We start from the raw sequence: 22,191 nt of genomic DNA, 5'->3' as shown, positions 1-22,191 counted from the left end.
TCATTGTATGTGTGTTAGATACCATTCCTCATTCCATTCCATGCATTCCAATGAGCCTATCCTACGATTTCTATCTCCACTGGCCACCCTGCAATGTAGAGAGGGTAAAAGCATCTGTGTGTCTCTTTGGGGCTGGTATTTGCTTCATGCAGGTAATTGTTTAGGCTTTGTTTGTATGTGTGATGTGATGATAATACCTAGTCTTGTTTACTTTGCAGAGGAGGTTTGTGGACGAGGATGCGGCCAACACTGGTAAAACAACTCTCTCCTCCATTGCCAATCCTCTGCATTGCCAATTTGCCTATTAGATAAGAATGTGTAGTCCAACTTAGTACACACACACACACACACACACACACAATACACAATATACCTAGCCAGAGAATATAACTCACATTAATGGCTGTGACATTGCCTTTGATAAAGCAATATGGACACCAGATTACCCAGGATGCCCCTGGGTGCTGAAGTTGCTGATGCTGCCGGGTGCTAATTGGCTGTGTTCTGCTTGAGTGTGTGTTCCTCACTTACGCCTGTTAGCTTAACCTCTGCCAAAGGACAGGGAAAGAGAGACAAGGAGGAAGGAAGGAGAGAGAGAGAGAGTGAGAGAGTGTGTGAGAGTGACAGTATCAGACCTTGACAAGCTCTGCAATAAGAGTGAGATAAAGTATCTGCTCCAGCTCTCATAAGGTTATTCATAAATTATATGGCTGAATATGTAAACATGTGTATGTATTTATGTATTAGCAAATGCAATATCGTTGTCAAACCTCCAAACCGATCATAATTTGTAACAGAGTAATGGCTTGGAAAAATAGCAGATGACAGCACATATCAGATGGGGATACTGTGATTGTGTCTGAGATCTCTAAATTGAGAACATGTGTGATGTGGAAGAACAGCATACTACCAGACATACAAATATATACTGTACCAGTGCTGCCACCTGTTGGTGATACCAATACCTAATAGCAGGGCTGATTCTTTATTAAGTCTCTTTCTCAGCCTCCTAGCGTTGCACTGTTGCAGTAGGTCAATCACATTCAACTCGTCTCAAATGTGTCACACAGCGTAGGTCACCAGAGAGAGGTAGGCCTACAGTGTCACCAGAGAGAGGTAGGCCTACAGTGCATTCGGAGAGTATGCATTGCATTAAGATGGACTCAATTCAACTTATTGAGTTATTGCTTTGTTGATGACATTTTTGCATTTTAGCTCATTTTAAGATTATCGTAGCAAAGGGTCTGAATACTTACTTACAGAGTACAGGTATTTATTGTATTTCAATTTTAAGAAATGTACTGAAAAAAATAAACAAACATGTTTTCGCTTTGTCATTCTGGGGTATTGCGTGTGGATTGATGGCAAATACTTTTAATTTAATCCATTATAAATTTAGTCTATAACAAAACAACATGTGGAAAAATTGAAGGGGTCTGAATACTTTCTGAATGCACTGTATTGTGAGAAGTCAATGTGTACTGCAGTAGTAACACAGGAAGCTGGTGGAGGCATGAATCGGAGGAATGGCTCATTGTAATGAATGGCGTGTGGAATGTAGCAAACACACATTTTTGATACCATTCCGTGCATTACAATGAGCCATTCCTCCAATGTATGCCTCTACCAGCCTCCCCAGAGTAGTAAATATGACTGAATTCATCTGGGTGTATATTGGTCTTGTCGAGACTATCACCAGGTCAGTGGCCTTTCAAATAGACTGAAAAACAATTTGATAATGCATTCAGAGTCTCCGGCAGCTGGTGCATTGGAATGACATAGCAAAGAGTGCAGAATGTGAATATTAGCCTCTAATCTTCTGGAGTCCCATGGATAAACAGATCACAGAGAGAAAATCAGGAGATAAACAAACGAGAGAGAGAGAGAGAGAGAGAGAGAGAGAGAGAGAGAGAGAGAGAGAGAGAGAGAGAGAGAGAGAGATGGCCAGGAGGGAGGAAGATGAGTCACCACTCATGAATACAATCCATCAGACAGGCCCCTCAGCTAATGGTTCAATTTGCATCCTCATTTCATTGTTTCTGCTCTCTCCAAGATCAAGTATCAAAACAGCAGTGCTACATAGGCAAATGTTGTTTTCCACATAGAAAATGTTTCTATAATAAATAATAATAATATTTTTATATTATTCATTCAACAAGATTAATGTAGAGTAATCAACATGCCCATGTTAGCTAGACACTGACAGTTTATATATATATATATACATATATACAGCTATGTCAAGGATACCTCGCACCCCAGCCACAGTCTGTTTGATCCCCTACCATCTAAGAGAGTCAAGAAGTACAGGATCAGTGGCGGCTGGTGGTGATACTGAGTGGGGGGGCTAATAAATCCATTAGGCCTAGGGTCTATACCAGGGGTGGGCAATTAATTTTCACAATGGGCCACATGAGAAACCGGGACTATTGTGGAGGGCCGGACCAGTAGGCTGAACTTAATTCTGCTCAATATTACTTTTATCGCTTTATAAAAAGCAATAAATGATATGGTTTTGACTAGCTGCTACTGGTAAGTGTAACAGAGTTACATCTACAGCAAATCCAAAATCTTCCATCCAGTCTGCATCTGAGAGCTCTGGGATGTCCTTCCCTTTCTTCTCACAGAACGCTTGAATCTCTGCTCTGAGGTCCCATACTCTTTTAAGCACTTTGCCCAGGCTGAGCCATCTGACATCTGTGTGGTAGCCTATGTCATGATGTTCAGTCTCAAGCTCCTCCAAAAGTGCAACAAACTGTCTGTGATTCAATGCCCTTGCCCTGATAAAGTAAACATGTTTTAGTTACAACATCAATAACATGTTATCATATCATTTCACTCACTTTATCTTGCATTCGCTTCAAAAGTCAAAAAATGTTCCCCGTCAGATTTGGACACCCGTCTGTTGTAACACCTGCCAGTTTGTCCCATTTCAGTCCCAGCTTGTCGAAGCATTAATTTACCTCCCTGAACAAATCACTCCCTGTTGTCGTCCCTTTCATTGACCGCATTGCTGCCAGCTCCTCCGTAATGTTAAAGTCCTTTGGTATCCCACATACAAAGACGAGTAACTGGGCTGTGTCGCGGACATCGCAGCTCTCATCCAAAGCCAATGAGAAAAAGTCAAAATTGTCAGCTTTGTTTTGCAACTGAAGTTCCAGATTTCCCGCGATTTCCTCGATTTTTTTTCAGACCTTTATTCTGAAACTGGTTTTTTTCTGGCTTTTATTCTGAAACTTTTTTTCTTCAGCGTTCTGGATGAGCTGCAGAGGTCTGATGGCGGAGGCGGGTCCAGTTGGAACATCCAGATGTCTACCAGAGATTTGGAGAGGGATTCCATGTGGTCAGATGAAGTGATTGCTTATGGGCTGGCTTGTCTGTAGATCTCGTTATCTGATGAGAAGTATGAAAACCTGTGGTGGCCTCACAAGAGGGCGAGGGATGACAGAGCAGCAACGTTCTCCATGCCAGCTTGTGCTGAAGTCAACAATGCCATGCAAGAGCTGACAGGGGTGAACCACAACACTAGGGAGCAGAACAAGGACATGACAGATGCAAGACAAGCATGTGACATGAAGGATACACTGACAGTTCTGAACTATCACCAAGAGAGAAACCCCTTCTGCTCCGATCCAAACTTGCGCAGTGTCTCAACTGGGGTCCATGCGCACCCTTCTGTGAATGTTGAAAAGGCAAAGACCATCGGAAACACCATCTTGGCCAGCATGGAGGGACAGACTACTGCTGAGTACACATTCAAGAAGAAGGAGCAGGCAATCACCATGAGTATGAAGTCCTCAGTCAAGATTGATGGTGAAGCAGTGCAGGTGGATACTCAACTACTTTTCCAGCGACTCATAATTGCTGCTAAAGCTTCACAAGACCGGGCATCAGTGTTCAGGTATGAGACCTGGCAGTGTTCAGGTATGAGACCTGGCACTAGTGTTCAGGTATGAGACCTGGCACCAGTGTTCAGGTATGAGCTGTGTAGTTATCCTCCAGCGATGTTTGACACCTCCCTGCTGCTTCGACAGCCACAGAAGCCAGTGCTAGCAGATGCCATTTGGGAGCTCCTCACACCTGACCTTCCGGGAAACACAGACACATCCACAAAAGACATGACACACCACAGGCGAGCAGGTGGGAGGACTGGAGCAGCCGTAACCAACTATCACACTCTATCTGCGCATGGATCAAGGACTTCCTGTCTGACCGCCCCCAGAGGGTGCCTCCACAGCCCTCAGACTCAGCACTGGGTCCCCCCAGGGCTGCGTGCTGAGCCCCATCCTCTACAACCTCTACACCTACGACTTCACCCCCGTCCACCCCAGCAACTCCATCATAAAGTTTGCAGACGACACCACCGTGGTGGGCTGCATCTCGGGGGGGGACGAGGCGGCGTACAGGGATGGGGTGGAGCAGCTGGGCAAGCTGTGCAAGGTTAACAACCTGCTGCTGAACCAGTTAAAGACCCAGGAAATCATCGTGGACTTCAGGAGGAAAACATCTGAGGTCCAGCCCCTGCTCGTCGATGGAGGGAGCGTGGAGAGAGTCTCAAATCTCAGATTCTTGGGGGTGCACATACAGGAGGACCGGTCCCGGAGGACCAACACAGCAGCCATCATCAAGAAGGCACAACAGCGGCTCTACTTCCTGAGAGTCCTCAGGAAATACCACCTCAGACAGGAGCTGCTTGTGACCTTCTACCGCTGCACAGTGGAGAGCATCCTCACCTACTGCATTTGCGTGTGGTTCTCCAGCTGCACAGCCGCAGAGAGGAAAGCGCTACAGAGAGTCGTGAGATCGGCCCAGAAGATCATTGGTGCTCCCCTCCCCTCTCTGGAAGAACTGTACAACACACGCTGCCTCAGGAAGGCCTCCAAGATCTCCAGGGACCCATCCCACCCTGGGAACGAACACTTTGTTCGGCTGCGCTCAGGCAGGCGGTTCAGGACCATGTTCGCACGGACAAATAGACTGAAGCTCAGCTTCTACCCTAGGGCCATTCAGGCCCTGAACACAGCAAAGACCTAGGTTCTAGGCCCTGGACAATCTAGACAATTTGATGGCAGCTACTAGATTGTAAACATAAGTGCAATATTGAAATACAACTGTGAACATTTCAAACCTGCAAACTGCGACACTTTAAATGAATGTGCAACAATACTATGTGCAATATGACAACCCTTGTGTACATAAGGTTTCAGATATAGGAAAAGTTTGGATATTTATAGCATAGCATAGAGTACAGCACAGTGTTTTATTGTATAGTATAGTATAGTGGATAGTGTACATAGCCTTTATTTATGTAAACCAGCTCTTTTCCCTTCTTGTTTTTAGTCTTTTTTCCAAGCACCAGGGGAGCCCCCCCTCCTAAATTTCGTTGTATGGTACCTGTACTGTATTAATGACAATAAAGACCATTCATTCATTCATTCATGGATGAAGACATGCCTATTACGATGAATAAAGACCTGTTCCTTTCAAACACAAACAAGCAGCAGTTCATCAACATGCTCAGTGGTCACCTACAGAAGAACTGTCAGACGTACCATGCTTCAGAATAAAAGTCTGAAAAAAAAATCAGAATAAAAGTCTGAAAATGTTTTAAAAATCTGAATAAAAGTCCGAACAATAACATTTCTGAATAAAAGTCCAGTATGTGCTGGATGGTGGAGTATTGGTTCAGCGCATCCCATGGACACGTGGATCCACATACAAGGACATCTGCAAGCTGTACAGCGAGTATGTCACAAGGAAGTATGGAGAGGCAGTTGTTGTGTTCGACGGTTATCAGGGCACATCCACAAAAGACATGACACACTGCAGGCGAGCAGGTGGGAGGACTGGAGCAGCCGTAACCATGGATGAAGACATGCCTATTACGATGAATAAAGACCTGGGGGGTATTCCACGTACATTGATTAGTATATCGGCGATTAAAATAAATGCCGCGTTCAGGCAACTCGTGATTGGGAGTCAAGCCTCAGGTGATTCCTCGAACGAGGATCAGACTTGTGTCATCAGTGTTCACAGAACACCGGTTTAGAAATCCTCGATATGGGTGCATGCATGCAGACATAAAGAGCCCCGAAGAGTCGACCTGTCGAAATGAAGATACTACACTCCACAGCGGTCCTAATTTTTGCCCAGCACTCCTACTTATTGATCTTTATGAAGACGAAAAATAAGATGTAAAATAGTGCAATACTGCCGCAATTAACAAGACGAGGGAAATGGTTTGGCAAGAAATTGCTGACCGATTAAATGCGTATGTCATACTAGCCCGAGTTATTGTTATATGTTCATATTTAATAAATGAATATTTAGTACTGTGGTGATATCGGCAGCAGGCTACATACCATCATAACGTCACAATGGCATAGTGGTATTGACCGCTGCCATGGTATTAATTCGTCATTTTAAGACGGTGGTTCAAATCCCTCTTCTGACACACTTTTTACTGCATTTCGTTGTCTGAATCTAATCTAAAATCTCATCTAAAAAAGTATGTAGGCTATAAAATGATGGTGCAGGCTAATTTACAAGAACTGACACGATTACAATGGTGTTTGAAGCCTTTCTGAGTAGTAAATGATGTTCTTCTAACTGGACCCTGGATTTGGCATAGATTATTTTTTCTTATGATTACTGATGGATAGATGATTCACTTAGACAGATATATATATATATATATATATATTGTAAATCGATTTGCATGAAGGCTTCGGTTAAATGTAAAAAAAAAAAATAATTAAAAAAAAATATATATATATTGAACCGGCAACCTTCAGACCTCTAGCTGGCTGCCTTAACCCCCACGCCAAACACACCGCTGTGATGACAGCAATGCAAGTTGATAGAATTTTTTTACACTTTTTTATTTATCTATCTATCACACTTTCAAAAATATAAAGTTTTAAGACAAAAACCTTTGAGAAGAAGTTTCATAAGACATTTTCATTTGGTAGATTAATGACTGGCTCAGTGAGAGAACAGAAATAGCAACGTAAAGATGGATACCAAAGCTTGGGGATTGCAGACATCCAAGAAGAGCCTTCAGCCCACTCCTCCCACACAGTGGATTCTACTTTTTTAATTTCTGCTTGATTCTTCTAACCCTGGCTTTGCATAGGAGCTGAAATAAATACCACAGAGCCACATGAGAATGCCATACGATACTGTATGAAGTTCCTCAAGGTTTTAATGCGATGTATCCCCTAGACATAAGAATACTAGTGTTACTTTAGTGTTACTTTAGAGGCCTCAGGGAGACAGTTATTATAACTGGTGATTGCAATTAACCATGATAACCCAAACGTTCTGCCCATGAGGCTACTGCAAATAATCATCCTCTACTCCAATCAGTACAGCATTGGCACACCGTGATTGTAAGTGTTTCTCAACAATCCACAACCTTAAGGCTCTACAATCGGCAAAGTAGCTTCAAGGCGCTCCTGTTCCAGGAAGTCCTCAACCTCTCCTTCCTTCTTGCTCCTGACAACAATATTAATTGCTTAAGAAAGTGTAGTAGTATAATTAAGTCTTTTCTAGCCGACGTCAAGACATTTTTAATTTTATTTATTTATTTTTTATTTTTTATTTGAGGCATTCAATATGCATTTTGCAGTAGGCTGAGACCAGCTTTTTCTACTATGACTTTGGCATACATACAGTATCTACAACAACCTTTTCCTCTGACACACACCTATTGGAAATCGAGAAATTAAATTATTATTATTATTATGTGAGCATTCATGTGCTACGAACAACCTGTTGGGATTGATTGCAAGAACATTGCAATCAATTGCACACAGCTTGCCTCTTACTGACAGCTTGCCTCTTACTGAAAAAAATCATTGTTACATGCAATAGTCCATGGTTGTGATTACCACTCATTAAACTGTCCCTCACAGCACAGTACTTAGGTAAGACAGGGCACACAGCTCTGTGCAGCTAACACGTGGAGGAGGATGTGTGTGTTCAGTGTGTTGATATAATTGCATGCATGGGTAATTACAGTGTGTGGTGACACAGCTGTAAAATATCATTCAATGTCAGCCTATTTTCAAGAAATGAAAAACTCCATGCAATGATGATTCTTGACATTTTTATTTTAATATAAATGTAAACTAAGTATTCAAGACAGAAAGAAAACAATCCCACATTCCATCAGTTTCACATCATAACAAATCAAATCTTTTTGGATATTATGTTTAAGACATTAAAGCAGGTATTGATTATTAGATCATGCATTTCACTGTTAAGCACACTAGCATGAAATACACATGGTCAAGACTGCAAGTAAGATATACTTACAGCATTGGTCTGATCTATTGGTCTGATCTGAGGCTGCTCAAATAACTTTCAATAATGCCCATCAACTTCATGAACACATTTTAAGAACACAAAGATTCAAAGAAGAGTACATAACATAGGAAAAAACAATGTAAACCAAACAATGTAAACCAATGTGGAAGCATTATTAGAAGAAGAAAAACTATGTTAAGGTTCACATAGCCTGAGAAAGAAAAATAGTAGTATTCACAGCTTTCCTGAGAAAAAAGTTTTCAATTCAAGGCAGTTTTTTCAACAAGAAAGACATTTATCTGTTCTGGTTGACATGGCTGTGATACATGTATTGTGTCTTCAAATTATATTATACTGTAGATATATACGTAGATAATAGATTATAAATCATGCTGTTTTATAATCAGAGGTCCCTCAGGGATGACATATTGTCCTTATCTATACTAACCTTTACGTGAGCAAATGTGTGTATGGTACTTCATTGCAAATCACATTCAGGAGCACAGTTCACCAATTACATCCACTCTTGCTTGGACGTCACAGTAAATTTCCAGGTCTCCACAATCTGTGCGAGGAGAATCCCATCCGGGAACTCTTCTACTTCAGCCGGGACGTCTAACTCTTTGTGGTCCATGCATCCAGTCACAGACTCTTTGACACTAACGAGTTAGAATGAGACAGAGAAAAAGATGTTCATCAACTTCAGTTCACGTAGCAATACTGTAGGTACTTTGACTGAAAATGAACCTTTTCCCAAATCACTGATGACAATTAGACCTAGGATGAGTGAATAATATCAATTGGAATCTACAGTATGACCTCAGAGAAAACCTACAGTATGAGTCCTGCCTATGGTTATCCAGTGAGCTCACCTCCAGTCTGGTCTGTAGGTTTCTGTGGCATGAGGTTTCCCCAGTCTGAGCAGGAGGAACTCGTGCATCTCCAGCAGCCAAGTGTCAACGTTCCCCTTCGAGATGAACCCCTGCAGCAGCCTCTTCTCCTCCTCCGTCAGGGGCTTCCGGTACTCAGCTGACAACCCAGAGAATGGGTCCTTATAGAGGGGAGGGAGAGGAGGGAAACTTAAAGAGTTGTCTAGACAAACAGAGGTATCACACAGCACAGTGTAGCTCTCACTAGGAAGACACTATTTCGCATTATTTGGGATATTATGAACAGGCTATTTTGCCTGACAGCGGACTTAGAACTTTCGACTCGTCCTCATAAGGATAGTATTACGGCCAGAACATTTGACCATGCTAGTATTTGGCATGACACCATCACACTGTAGCTCTCGCTAGGAAGCAACCCACAGGGTGGCTGTGGATCATACCTGTCAACATTGGGATTTGAAAATAAGGGATATTTTCCCGAAAATAAGGGATATCCCCCGCACGCCCCCGGGCCGTCACCCCCCCCCCCCCCCACCGTCCACAAACCATACCCCTTACATTTAGACAAGGGTAGACACAGTCAGTCCTAACATCACCACTAGACAACCATAGGATACCTCTTACATTTAGACAAGGGTAGACACAGTCAGTCCTAACATCACCACTAGACAACCATAGGATACCTCTTACATTTAGACAAGGGTAGACACAGTCAATCCTAACATCACCACTAGACAACCATAGGATACCTCTTACATTTAGACAAGGGTACACACAGTCAGTTCTAACATCACCACTAGACAACCATAGGATACCTCTTACATTTAGACAAGGGGACACAGTCAATCAACCACCTGCTTCAGTGCAACAAGAATTGGGTTAACTAGTTCCTATGATTAAGTAAGTGACTACAGGTGATCAGAATCAGATACCTGGTTGAAAGTAAAATACTTTGAACATCCCTGCATATATATACATGAAAACACAAAAGGGCATATCAATTCAGCACATTTATTTATACATTACTTGACACCATGATGTCAATGGGAAAAGAGTGGCGCAATGCTACCAGCGATCATTTCAAAACGGAGATAACCGAGGCTGCGTTCGTAATTACGCTCTGAAAATCTGATCACCACTCATGGAATGCCTCTTGTCCAATCAAATGACTTGGTCCCTTTATGACGTTGCACCTAGTGTGCGTTCCGGCGCTCTCAGAGCACAATTACGAACGCAGCCCAAGAAACGAGAGGAAACAAGTCAACTCCGACATGGATATAACGATTGTGCGCATGCGCCAACGTCTAACGATTAAGTGTTAAATTATATTATATTATAGGTTAAAAATACGGGAGATTTACGGGAAAATATTTAAACGGGAGCACAGCGGGAAAGAAAGGTAAAATACAGGAGAATCCCGGGAAAAACGGGAGGGTTGACAGGTATGCTGTGGATACCCCTTGCTGACCTTTTGACAGTTATCCAGTAAGGACTTAAAAGTCAGGTACACATTCTGCTACTGACATTATGTTTATGTTAAATCTTTAGACTTACCCTCTTCAGACGCAGCATGCTCTCTGATTTGAGGGAGGAGAGGAGCTGCCACAGTGCCACGCAGTGCCTCAGACTACACCTGCCCAGAGCCTGCAAGTATAGAAAGCACAGAACTAGCATTTATCATACTGTATTTTTCAAACATTTCAATCACACATACAGACATGAATGTAGACCATGAAGGTAGACCTTTAAGATGTGTGGATCAGTCTGCTCGGCCATCTTCAGCATGTCCTCGAGGTAGTGGACCAGCAGCATTTGGCCACTGCCCCCAGTCATAGACAGGAAGCCCAAAGCCAGCTCCACAGCCTTCAGGGCCTCACACACCACACTGTATGAGTCCAGATCCCTGGACAGGGCTGTGAGGGTCAGGGAGGAAAGATGCTCCTGGGAAAACAATCAATTGATTAACTGGTGATTAGTCGGGATCAGTGAAACTGATCAGATTACATTATTTATTGAATATTCTATGTACACTACAGCAACATATGAAAGATTTGCAGGAAACTGTCAACAGGACTGGAAAAGAAGACTTGCCTGGGACACCTTCCCTTTCACAGCTTTGAAAATGGTCTCATAATCTCTCTCATGCCTGCTAACCAGAGTGGGGATTCCCTAGAATATAACACAACAGGTTAAGTGAGACAAGGATACATGGAATTATTCAAAATGTTTGGTTTGTAAGTGGTATTGATCACACAGTAGCTTGAATAGACTATAGACCAACTATTGGCTACAGATGATGAAATCTTCCTCTTTAATGGTTGGTGATGATCAGAAATCTGAAAGGATTTATTGGCCAGAGTGGATCATCAGTAATATCGCTTTCCCCTAACGAGGGATGCACCGCTCCCGATACCACTACTCGTACTCGTATCCGATACTGTGCTCATGTACATGTAAAACTACTCCGATACATCCGCTCCCGATACTACTTTATGGCAACGTAACGTAACCTCTCGTAGCAGGTAGACAGAGGAGGAGCATGATGACGATGATGATGACGACAAAAGCAGAGCAGACTGCAAACTATGCTGCTAAATTCACAGGGTGTGACAGGGTCTAGTGAAAGAGGTCGGAAACAAGTCGGGAATCATGAAAATGACCAAAACTTTGTTTGTTTAAAAAAAAAATTTGTAATGTTTTTAATTCACTGTATCGTCTGCCTTCCTCAAGGCGGTAAGGACTGAAATGGGACTGGGCACATGACTCACAGTCAGTGAGATGAGGGGCTTGCCCTGCAGGAAGCGAGTGAGGATCTGCTGCTGGATCTTGGGAAGGTCGTATTCTGACAGGGTCTCCTTGCCGCGCTCCATGCTGTACTGGCAGTTGGACAGAACTAGAGGCAGCAGGTCCTTCTCCAGCTCGTAACGGATCACGTGCAGGTCTGTCAATTCTGTCAGGCTCACCTTGAAGCTGTTGCAAGTGCATTGAGACAAAGTGACGGATCCAAACATAATTTTTTGTGACACTAGAAATTAAGACATTGGTATGTTATTGACATACTGTCCCTGTCCCATACTTATCAACTCTGTGCAGTAAGCCTGAGTGCTAGAACAAATAACTCTCTTATTGTCAATTTCTTCTAAGGAACTTTCATTGAATAATATGTTTTGAGTTGTTTGGGATTTTCTTTAAATCCACGTTTTTGGATTCTAGTTTGATACCGTACTGTACCTGATATCTTCCTTAGTGTGGCGGTCCACAGCGTGCACCAGCTCGTTGTGCAGCTCTACCAAGTGGCTGACCAGAGCTGTGGCACATAGGCCTGCACCCTGGCGCCGAGGCAGGAGGTACTGGAGGCCACTGTCCAGGTCCAAATCGTCACTGCAGAACTCCTCTGGGATCTTCATACCACCTGCACACACACACACACACACACACACACACACACAATGTTGACAGGCGCTATAAAGCAACAGTATATTGGAGCTTGTCAGGGAGGGTAAGTTCACTCACTGTTGATGACAGACACTCTGAGCAGGTTCCACGTGTTCAGGAAGATCTGGGCACGTTTCTCGTACCACACGTTCATCGTTGCTGACATGACAGAACGAGATGGAAAAAAAAGACAGTCACATCAATGCAGGTTTTAAGGATGTCTTAATCAATTGTGCAATACTCCATAGTACCATTGTAAGACACTTCTGACAGACGGTTGAAGTTACCTGTCTGTCTCTGGGTGAACTCTCTGATGGAGGCATTTATGTCTGAAACGTTCTGGATCTTTTTCACCAGGTTCCTCTGTAAAGACAGGATGTCTGGTAGGAACTTTACAAGCCGGAATTCCGCCTCCTAGGAAATGACCACAAGAGCAACAAGTCTGAGAATCACAGAACAGCCAATCAAAGATCATGCCCTCATCAGCTAAAAATCAGGAGATGACAACCATGTGCAGGATTTGGAGAACTGAATTTGAATTTAAACTGCTTGAAAAGTAAGAGTACTGTTCCCTGCAGTCAATTACCTTCTGTAGGAACCTCCAGAGTAAAGGCAGGTTGTCCTCCCCGTTGCTCTGCTCTACGATGTGGGTGAGCCTGAGTAGAGACACCCTCTCTCGACAGCTCCACACCCCTGAGCTGTGGACCTGGGAGTCCTGGGGCAGGGAGGTCAGGAAGGGACACTCATCCCCATATATCATCAACACGATGAAGTTAGAGGCCATTCGCGGGTCATCCCTGATGTTGTCATTCACCTCTCTCAGCAGCTGGTCAAGTCTCTGTGACGCCAAACACACATACGTAAGCACACACATAAGCACACACACCCAGGTCGATTGTGTCTTCCTATTCTAAGCTTTCCACTAATTCACATAGGGCCGGTTTCAGAGACAAGGCTTAAGCCTAGTCCTGGACTAAATCACACTTTCAATGTAAAATCTCCATTGAAGATGTTTTTTAGTCTAGGATTAGGCTTAAGCCTTTGTGAAACCGGCCCTTAGAATCACAAACCATTGATCAAACTCCTCACACACAGCTAGGCACTTCGAGATGTTATCCAAAGATCTCACCTGCAGCTGAGGAGTGATGGTGTCAGTAGCAACTGTTGTCTCCCAGGCATTTCTGGCATCTTTGGTTGAGAGGTGGGGATCATAGACAGCAGGCGCTACAAACAAACAATAAGTCAATGGTGGAGCTGCTGTATGTAGGCTAGACTTGTAATTGTTATATCTCATGTGATGTTATTGACATACTGTATACACATATTTGTACTACTGTTGATTAATAGTACAAACTCATAGTAGAGGTTCTAAAGGTGCTACATATAAATATAAAAGCAACACCAATTTTTCATGAGTTGGAATCAAAGATCTAAGACTTTTTTAATGTACACAAAAGGCCTATTTCTCTCAAATTCTGTTGACAAATGTGTTTAAATCTGTGTTAGTAAGCACTTCTCCTTTGTCGAGATAATCCATCCACTTGACAGGTGTGGCATATCCAGATGCTGATAAGACAGCATGATTATTGCACAGGTGTGCCTTAGGCTGGTCACAATAAAAGGCCACTCACCACATGTATTGGTCTGAGGTGGCTCCAGAAGGGATCTGATTATCAGGTGAAAAGCTGTGACAGTGTCATCTGCTGCCTTCCCCAGGGCTTTGGTCATCTGATCTATATCCTTCAGCAGGTGACCAATCAGGAAGGCACAGGGGTCCTCAACAGGAGGCTGGATGATCTGTTGCATGGACTAGGAAAAAGACAGGGAGAAACTGTGCGGTTAAAAGAAGAATAGTTGTACAGTAGTTAGTTACCTTCGATAAACTGGAATTCACAACCAAAACAGAACCTATAATTAATTTTAATTAATAATAATAATTTTAAATAATTTTGCCATTTAGCAGACGCTTTTATCCAAAGCGACTTACAATTACGAATTACAGGGACATTCCCCCTGGAGTAACTGAGGGCTAAGTGCCTTACCCAAGGGCACACTAGTAGTGGTGTGGCTTCAGGCGGGATTTGAACTCACAACCTTCCGATCACAAGTCCAACTCACTATCCACTAGACCACCACTACCCCAACCTGGCCAGAACCTACACAGGCTATGTCTTTAAAAGCGATACACTAGCTTACCTGGGGGTGCCCTGAGGCTCCCAGCAACATGGCCAGGTGAGTGAGCAGCCTGACAAGGGTGAAGGGCATTAGGGACATGTTTTTGGTGTCCAGGTTGTCTGGGTTGTCCCTCCTCTGAGGATCTCCAAGGATGTGGCCACGTTTTGTCTGATCCCCCCTAAAAGAAGAACAGTCATTGGGGTCAGTATACTTTGGCTACAATGTATTTAGCAATAGTTCAACTGCAATGTCAATAGCATAGCCTGTAGAGTTAACAACACAAATCTGACTTACTGTTGCAGTTCTATACGATTAAAACCTTTTTCAGCAACATGGTCTAGCCCTCCGATCGGAGCTCCACAATCTGGACATTTCCTTGCCTCGGCAGGTTGACCACACTACAGTGGAGTTAGGAATTAGTAAGCTCTTCATTTCATAAACATGGTTGAATATTTGTTAATCCAATTTGACAATAACTCTTACCTCACCAACAATACAAGGGTGACCATTACCACAAGCTGCGGAGAAAAAAGAAAGAAATGATGCCAAAGTTACATGGACGTATTTCAGGATTCAGCTTTAAAGAGAAGCTATGGGATCTTCGCAAAGTCTACATCAGTATTGTTTTCAGTGTATAAAACATCATATCGATCACTCACTGGCCGCAAAACCATTGGCTGTAATGCATTACTTTTCCTAAAGGTATTTCCTGGTTGAGGATTTTCTCTCATGAATGAACACCCATTTGAAACTGTAAAAAATGTTGCACCCTTCCTAAAATAAACACCATATATCGATAACATGGCTGTTTAGTATTTATTAGATCTATTAATTAACTAGTGACACGTTGGACCGGTTTTTGGTTCTTGGTTTGAGATTAGGCACCGGCTCCGAACCGGCCCTCAAACTGCCTTGGTGGAAAAGGGGTATGAGTGATCATTGTGTACTTACAATACCAGGTGACACTTCGTCCTTTGTCCAGTGTTATGAGCTTTTGAGCAACAGCAATCATGTCATCAGGCATTGTGGGTAAAAAGGCTTCCTGTTGAGATGGGCACATATAGAATTCTCATATTCAACATTGATTCAAACAGTAAATATAGTACAGTGTAGAAGAAGATGAGGAAATGATTGAGAATATAGATTGGGTGGTAAACATACCAGCATGTTGTTGGGAGACTGGCCAAGCTGCTTGAGGGGTTCTAGCACACCCTCTGTCCCAGTGAGCAGCACAGCGGCCAGGTGGACAGCCAGCTTTATGAAATTGTGTTCCGCAGTGCAGCGGTCCGCTTGGACCCTCAGACTATCCTGTTGTCCCATCCTGTTGTTCACCAATGCCCTGGCAAAGTCCCTCTCCTCCTTGCGATTTAGGTGCTTTGACCCCTGAATGAACTCCTCAAATGCTTGGCACAGCTGTGGGAGGAATGAAAAGTACACCATTTTGTATTAAATATATTTAATTTAAGTTAGGTTTGAGTTTAAGTTTGAGTTATGATTCTGTTGGCCAAATAGGGAATTTCAATGTAAAACTCCTGAATCCTAATTCCAGTAAGCCTCACTAGTTTGCCATTTCTACGGTCAACTGACACACAGTGTACCTCAGTGGTTGGATGAAGGTCTTGGTTGGCTGATCTGTAGAGAGCAGTGACTTCTCTGAAAATAGCCAGAAGGACATACAAGGTCCGCCTTCTCGGAGGTGCAGTAGATCTCTACAACAAAATAAACAAACACACATATTAACCAATCACTCAAACTACATTTTTATTGTGCACTACACAGTATAACACACTCATTTTACAGTTCTATGAGAATGCACACACACACACACACACACACACACACACACACACACACACACACACACACACAGTTAGAGAGTGAAAAGACACCATTACCTTACAAGTGTTCTCTATCTCTTCCACACTTCCTCCCACTACTGCTTTGGCAACAGCCTCCCGGACAGCCTTGTAGTCCTCTCCATAGATAAGATACTGGTCTATCTGCCCACCAACTTCATTCTACACATATATTATGAAATGTATATTATAACAGACATGATCTTTCATCACACTAAAAGAAGGAACTAGGAAATGCACTGCGTGTGCACAATAATATATCAACAACTACATCGGTATCGCCAGACATTGACTTTTACAATATTGGATTGGGCAGATATTGTATTTGATTACCAATATTCAGGGACTGTAGTGTGAATATAATAGTGTGAAATAGTCTGAGCAAACAGTCTGTCACTCAAGTTGCTCACACAAGACCTGTGTGAGGCTGCGACCACTGATTTGCCAAAGCATGTGACGCAATCTGAAATCAGGGTTCCTACAAGTTTCAACAAGTCAAATTTAATACCTTTTTAGACCTCTTTGAATAGAACTATAGACCTATTCGCGACACCATATATGATAGCTTTTTGTCATCCTCGAGGTGATGGAATTAGGGATTTCACTGCCATACAGACAAAAAAGTCTGAAGGATAATTAATATAAAATAAATAAGTATAATTACTCAAAAGTAAATTTATTAACATTAACAGTTAACTGTAGAAAGTCACTTCAACGTGAAGAGAACGTGAAGTGCACAAAAGCTTACTTGTAGGACAAGCTAATCTCATTTTTAAGACCTAGCACCTCATTTTTTAGACCATTTTGGAATCCCTTACATTTAAGACCTTTCTAGGCCTCGGTTCACTGGATTTTAGAATTTAAGGCTTTTTAAGACCAGCGCGGGAAACCTGTGAAAATCATGTAAACCAGCTATGCCACCGAAAAGCTAGCAAACCGAAGGCGCAGGTGCAGGTATTTCAACTTGTGAGGAGTGAGTTTATCCCTGTTTTAACTCAGTTAAATACTGTAAGTACATCCCTAAAATGCTTGTTTGTATCCTACCCCTCAGATGTTCTCTCAAAGCTGTTTATCGGGCCAACAGAAGTGAGGAAGCAAGATCTGTCGGACTTCTCAACTATTAGAAAACTACTGTATATGTCTCTATGTACGTACCTGTTGATGAATCTCTGCAGGGAAAAGCCAACTGTACTCTTCTTCCTTCAGCATATTCTGGACAAACTCTACCCCTTGCTGGCTGCTGATCCTGCGGATGAGGTAGACCCGGTACCAGTCATTCCCAGTCCGTAGACACAGGTCTTTAACAGCACCCAGGAACTCCAGAACCCTCTCTTGAGGATTCTCACCTACACAGAATGGGAGGTAAATTATATCATTGTATCAGTCAGAGGACAGGCAGTGTTGTGTGCATCAGTCAACCTAATCGTAAGTAGGTCTGTAAGTAAGTAATGTAAGTCTTTCCAAAATTACATAGAACTGAGTTAGGATCAATATGACATTTACATGTTTCACAATGATTGCTGGTTTGCTCACCAGACAGCCTGCTATGGAACAGGTGTGCAGCCATGTCCAGAGACAGACGGATTCTTGCAATCTGTTGCAGGTACTCTACTGAAACTGACTCTGGTGACTGAGTGACAGAATTCAGGAAGTGATGCAAGAACTCAGTCTCTTCCTGCAGGTATGACTGCTGGTATCCAGGCTTGTGGTGTTCTTGGGGCATTCTGTCCAACATGGAGTCCTGTGGAGAACAGATGTGTAGCAATACTCCAGAATACAGTGTTTCAAAGTTTAAAAGCTGATTTGTACACTATGTAGAGAAGTGTTAGCTCTGCTGTTGTGCTTAGTGTTGTAATACAGATACTACAGACTGCCTACATGAATTCGCTGTTGAAGGTCAGATCCCATCAGCACCTACCTCAAGGCAGTTGATGTACAAGGCATACACTTCTGTTTTATCCTCATCCTCCACAATTACGCTCTCTTCAATCGATGTCAAATGCTGCTGTAGGTATTCTTTGACTTCATCAAAGCTTAAATAAAGAATATGAACAATTACATTAGACAAATATCAAAAGTTAATGCCAATAACAACATGTCATCAAATCCCATCTGAAACTGAATTGAAATGCTGGTGTTGATGTTGAACATTACAATGATACAAACAACACGTTATGTGGTTCACTCACCTGTACTTGAGCAGGAGTTTGAGTATCACTGACCGCACTACTGGGCTCTTGTCCATAGACTCGTCAAAGGGTGAGAGGTCTTTGGTGTGAATCTGACTTTGTGCTGGTACCGAGAAAACATGATGATAATTATTTGTTAGAGCACATACTAACGCTCTTTTAAATACATACACAATAAATCACATAAACTGAGAATACAGACATACAAACATACAGAATATGTAGTATTTTTCAAATGTGTGTGTGCAAGTGTGTGTGTGTGTGTGTGGGGGGGGGGGGGTGTACCTGTCTTAACCATGAGGAATGATAGTAGGTGCATAATGACACCCTTTGATGGGGGGACGTTGTCCTTGAAGCACACAGTAGAGACCAAATCCACAAAAAACGCATTACAACACCGCCTGAACTGGTTATTTAGGGTGATGCAAGCCCTGCAAAGCCACAGATAAAACATGAAAAACCTCCCACTGCTTAAAATGAATCTCCAATTCAACATTCATTCCAACTATAACCCACACGTAAATGTACTTAAAACACACCCACCTTACATCCTCTGATACTTTGAGCTCAAAGTCATCTGCTACTTCATCCTTGCATCTGGGGCAGTACATTTGGCCTGCAGTGAGACATTCTCTAATGCAGGTCAGGCAGAAAATATGGTGACAGGTCAGGTCCACCGGGTCCTGGGGTTCTCCCATGCATACTGCACACTGTAGTCCAAACCTGAGACAAATTGAGACAACAAGGAAAGCAATTATTGTACGTAAATGTTTTAATACATTATCCAAAGATGTATGAAACTTTCAAAATGAATAGATTTTCTTACTAAAGAGAGGGTTCTGCATGAAATTAAAGAAAAAGTTTAATATCATTATTTAACAATGAATGAACCTCACTTGAACATCTGATCACTTGCTCCTTGCTTGCACAACATCAGTATTTTAATGACGGCTGCAAAGGGTTTCTCAGATTTCATGTCTGAGTTTTCTTCCAGAACCTTCCATAGAATAGATACATTTTCAATTAAAAAATGCACAATATGTTAGTCTTAATGAAAATGAAAATGCAGTTATAACAGTGAAACAGGAGAAAAATGTGCCTGTCTGAGGATAAAGTCAAGAACACAAATTCAAACATAGATATAAAATGTCATAGACATTAGCATGTTGACACCAACAGCACAAAGTACATGATAGACTCACTTTGCCTAATGTGCGTGTGTTATCAAGCACCAGAGGTTTGACATTTCCTCCCTGAAAATCACATCCTAGCAGCATGTGTTCCACAAAAAGAGAGAGGGTGTAGATGCGGTTCCATCCATTACTGAAGACAAACAAACAAACAACATTTATGAATAATTAAGGGTATCATGTCCACTCTGTGTTTATTCAACTTTTCATTATAATAACTCAGGTTTGACCATTTGACAGCCTGTTGAAGGTACGGATTTGCATACTTTTATCCTCCCCACCACCATGTGTGTGTAATAACACTTCATGGTATGACTTTTCCCAGTCCTGAAGCCCAATGTATACTTCTGAGTCGAATTTACGCACGGCTACGCCATAGCCTACGCAAGGGCTCTCCCAATTTATAGTTCTGCGTTGGTCGGTCTGCGTCGCGTTGGTCGGTGTACTCATAGCGGCATAAAAGCGTTTTTTTTGTTATGCTTGTTGTAAAGAAAATGTCTATAATGCATTGAAATGACATTAAACTAAGATAAAAAGATGGTTATCATAATTTTTCAAATCTTTATTAATAAGTAATTACAGAAAAATTATTTCTGTCATGGCTTCCGCATTTTGGCCTACGAGAGAGTCGGAATCATGTGCTACTAAGCGGACCAATCACAGTGCTTACGGTCTGCGTAGGCACTGCCGCGGCGTAGTTACATTTTTGGAGAGAGATTTTACGCAGAAGTATAAATTGGGCTTGAGGAACAAGGTAGGGCACTCTCACCCCTGCTCTTTGCCCTTGTGATACAACCGTTATCCAAAGGTCATTAAAGGCCTCCACATCATTTGCATGTATCCTCTTGCTTCTTTAAATCAACAACCATGCATAATCAGTACTTGGCCGTCTTTCTCTTTCAAAGGACCTCTCACCAGATGTAGTTGAACCTCTCTCTGCTCCTCTCTCCATACTGTTTCAGACTGTGCTGGGAGCAGACCAGCTCCATTGAGCCCTGAAGTCTTTTCACCTGCTTCAGCCAGTCCTGGCACTGAGCATCAGAGGCCAATGCATTGTGGTAAAGGGACTCAACACAGGCCACTGCTGCGTACACGTCCATAACCTGGCATAATTAAAGAAATATCAGGTACAATATCAAAATGACTCATATATTTTGTACATATACTAATATTTCACATACCGTAATTGCCCTAACTCCCCATCACTAAATGTTATTATGAGTGTGTGTGTGTGTGTGTGTGTGTGTGTGTGTGTGTGTGTGTGTGTGTGTGTGTGTGTGTGTGTGTGTGTGATATACGTATATGCACTTACCATCTCTGGACTGTCCTTCACAAGAGGGGTCTGCAACTGAAAGACCACCTGTGGTTGGAGGGACATCATCCTGGAGAGGTTTTGCAGGCGAGTGTGGTAGATGTGGTAGGCAGTGTGGATCAGGGGTAGGGAGGGAATCTCTTCAATTGGAACTTTCCGGCGCCTCTGGAGCTCGTGTACACAGCTTTTAAGGGCTTCACGCAGAAGCTGGACAAAGAACATAATGTATTCAAAAGCATCAGTCGATCGGCTCAGACTGTGGGTATAAATTAGCTGTTCTTTTTTTGTATACAAACCTTTCAGAGAGGAGACATACCTGTAACTCACAATCTGATGCCCCTTTCATTGTCATGGAAGTGAAATCCTGCAGGTACCTATGGAAAAACTCCCTCTGCGTTTTTTCATCCAATGCAGCCATATACTGACCGAGAGGGATTCTCAAAAAGAGATCTTCAAACTGCCTAGATGTGTGTTCTTCAAAGAAAAAGTTAAATTAAGTTTATAGAAAGCTAATTGTATATTAAAAGTCATACACTATGAAGTGCGAAAAATAATAATAAAAGAAACAAGGCAATCAATTAGTTACTTTCATGCTGTCGGGTTTGCATCATAAGTTCATCCAGGGAATCTTTTATCCTCCAGCTGAAGGGCATAGAGCAGATCATGGTCCTTCCTGCTGTGACATGGCTCTGTATAAGGATGGTCTTCGACTCAGAACTGTGGGTAGTAGGGAGTATCTCAAATTAGGATTAAGTTAAATCCTTTGTTTTACACTGCGTAGCAAAAAAAAAAAACTGAAGCGTTTACTGCAGAAGAAAATTTTGTCTATCATCA

The 22,191-nt window shown here is 42.5% G+C and overlaps 1 protein-coding gene across 1 annotated transcript in view; it reads right to left on the bottom strand.

Moving 5' to 3' along the window:
- Positions 1-8,824: 8,824 nt before the first annotated feature.
- Positions 8,825-22,191, bottom strand: part of LOC308167840 (E3 ubiquitin-protein ligase rnf213-alpha-like) — a gene marked incomplete at both ends in the record, with an annotated part of 32,065 nt that continues 18,698 nt past the window's right edge. Inside the window, 30 exons of the mRNA XM_080542318.1 lie at positions 8,825-8,969; positions 9,183-9,361; positions 10,755-10,844; positions 10,944-11,141; positions 11,292-11,369; positions 11,969-12,170; positions 12,432-12,612; positions 12,714-12,794; positions 12,923-13,049; positions 13,222-13,473; positions 13,765-13,892; positions 14,267-14,444; positions 14,832-14,988; positions 15,105-15,208; positions 15,775-15,852; positions 15,972-16,223; positions 16,409-16,519; positions 16,706-16,828; positions 17,822-18,012; positions 18,200-18,407; positions 18,585-18,699; positions 18,856-18,958; positions 19,141-19,286; positions 19,399-19,578; positions 19,752-19,852; positions 20,058-20,178; positions 20,961-21,148; positions 21,358-21,564; positions 21,674-21,831; positions 21,944-22,074. Coding sequence (XP_080398444.1) covers positions 8,825-8,969; positions 9,183-9,361; positions 10,755-10,844; positions 10,944-11,141; positions 11,292-11,369; positions 11,969-12,170; positions 12,432-12,612; positions 12,714-12,794; positions 12,923-13,049; positions 13,222-13,473; positions 13,765-13,892; positions 14,267-14,444; positions 14,832-14,988; positions 15,105-15,208; positions 15,775-15,852; positions 15,972-16,223; positions 16,409-16,519; positions 16,706-16,828; positions 17,822-18,012; positions 18,200-18,407; positions 18,585-18,699; positions 18,856-18,958; positions 19,141-19,286; positions 19,399-19,578; positions 19,752-19,852; positions 20,058-20,178; positions 20,961-21,148; positions 21,358-21,564; positions 21,674-21,831; positions 21,944-22,074 — 4,513 coding nt within the window. The remainder of the gene's footprint in view (positions 8,970-9,182; positions 9,362-10,754; positions 10,845-10,943; positions 11,142-11,291; positions 11,370-11,968; positions 12,171-12,431; positions 12,613-12,713; positions 12,795-12,922; positions 13,050-13,221; positions 13,474-13,764; positions 13,893-14,266; positions 14,445-14,831; positions 14,989-15,104; positions 15,209-15,774; positions 15,853-15,971; positions 16,224-16,408; positions 16,520-16,705; positions 16,829-17,821; positions 18,013-18,199; positions 18,408-18,584; positions 18,700-18,855; positions 18,959-19,140; positions 19,287-19,398; positions 19,579-19,751; positions 19,853-20,057; positions 20,179-20,960; positions 21,149-21,357; positions 21,565-21,673; positions 21,832-21,943; positions 22,075-22,191) is intronic.

The sequence above is a fragment of the Nansenia antarctica genome (assembly GCF_963989245.1).
Source record: "Nansenia antarctica genome assembly, chromosome: 11".
In the NCBI taxonomy this organism is placed as follows: Eukaryota; Metazoa; Chordata; class Actinopteri; order Argentiniformes; family Microstomatidae; genus Nansenia; species Nansenia antarctica.
The sequence above is the reverse complement of the archived record's forward strand: the minus strand, read 5'-3'. Positions and strand labels throughout refer to the sequence as shown.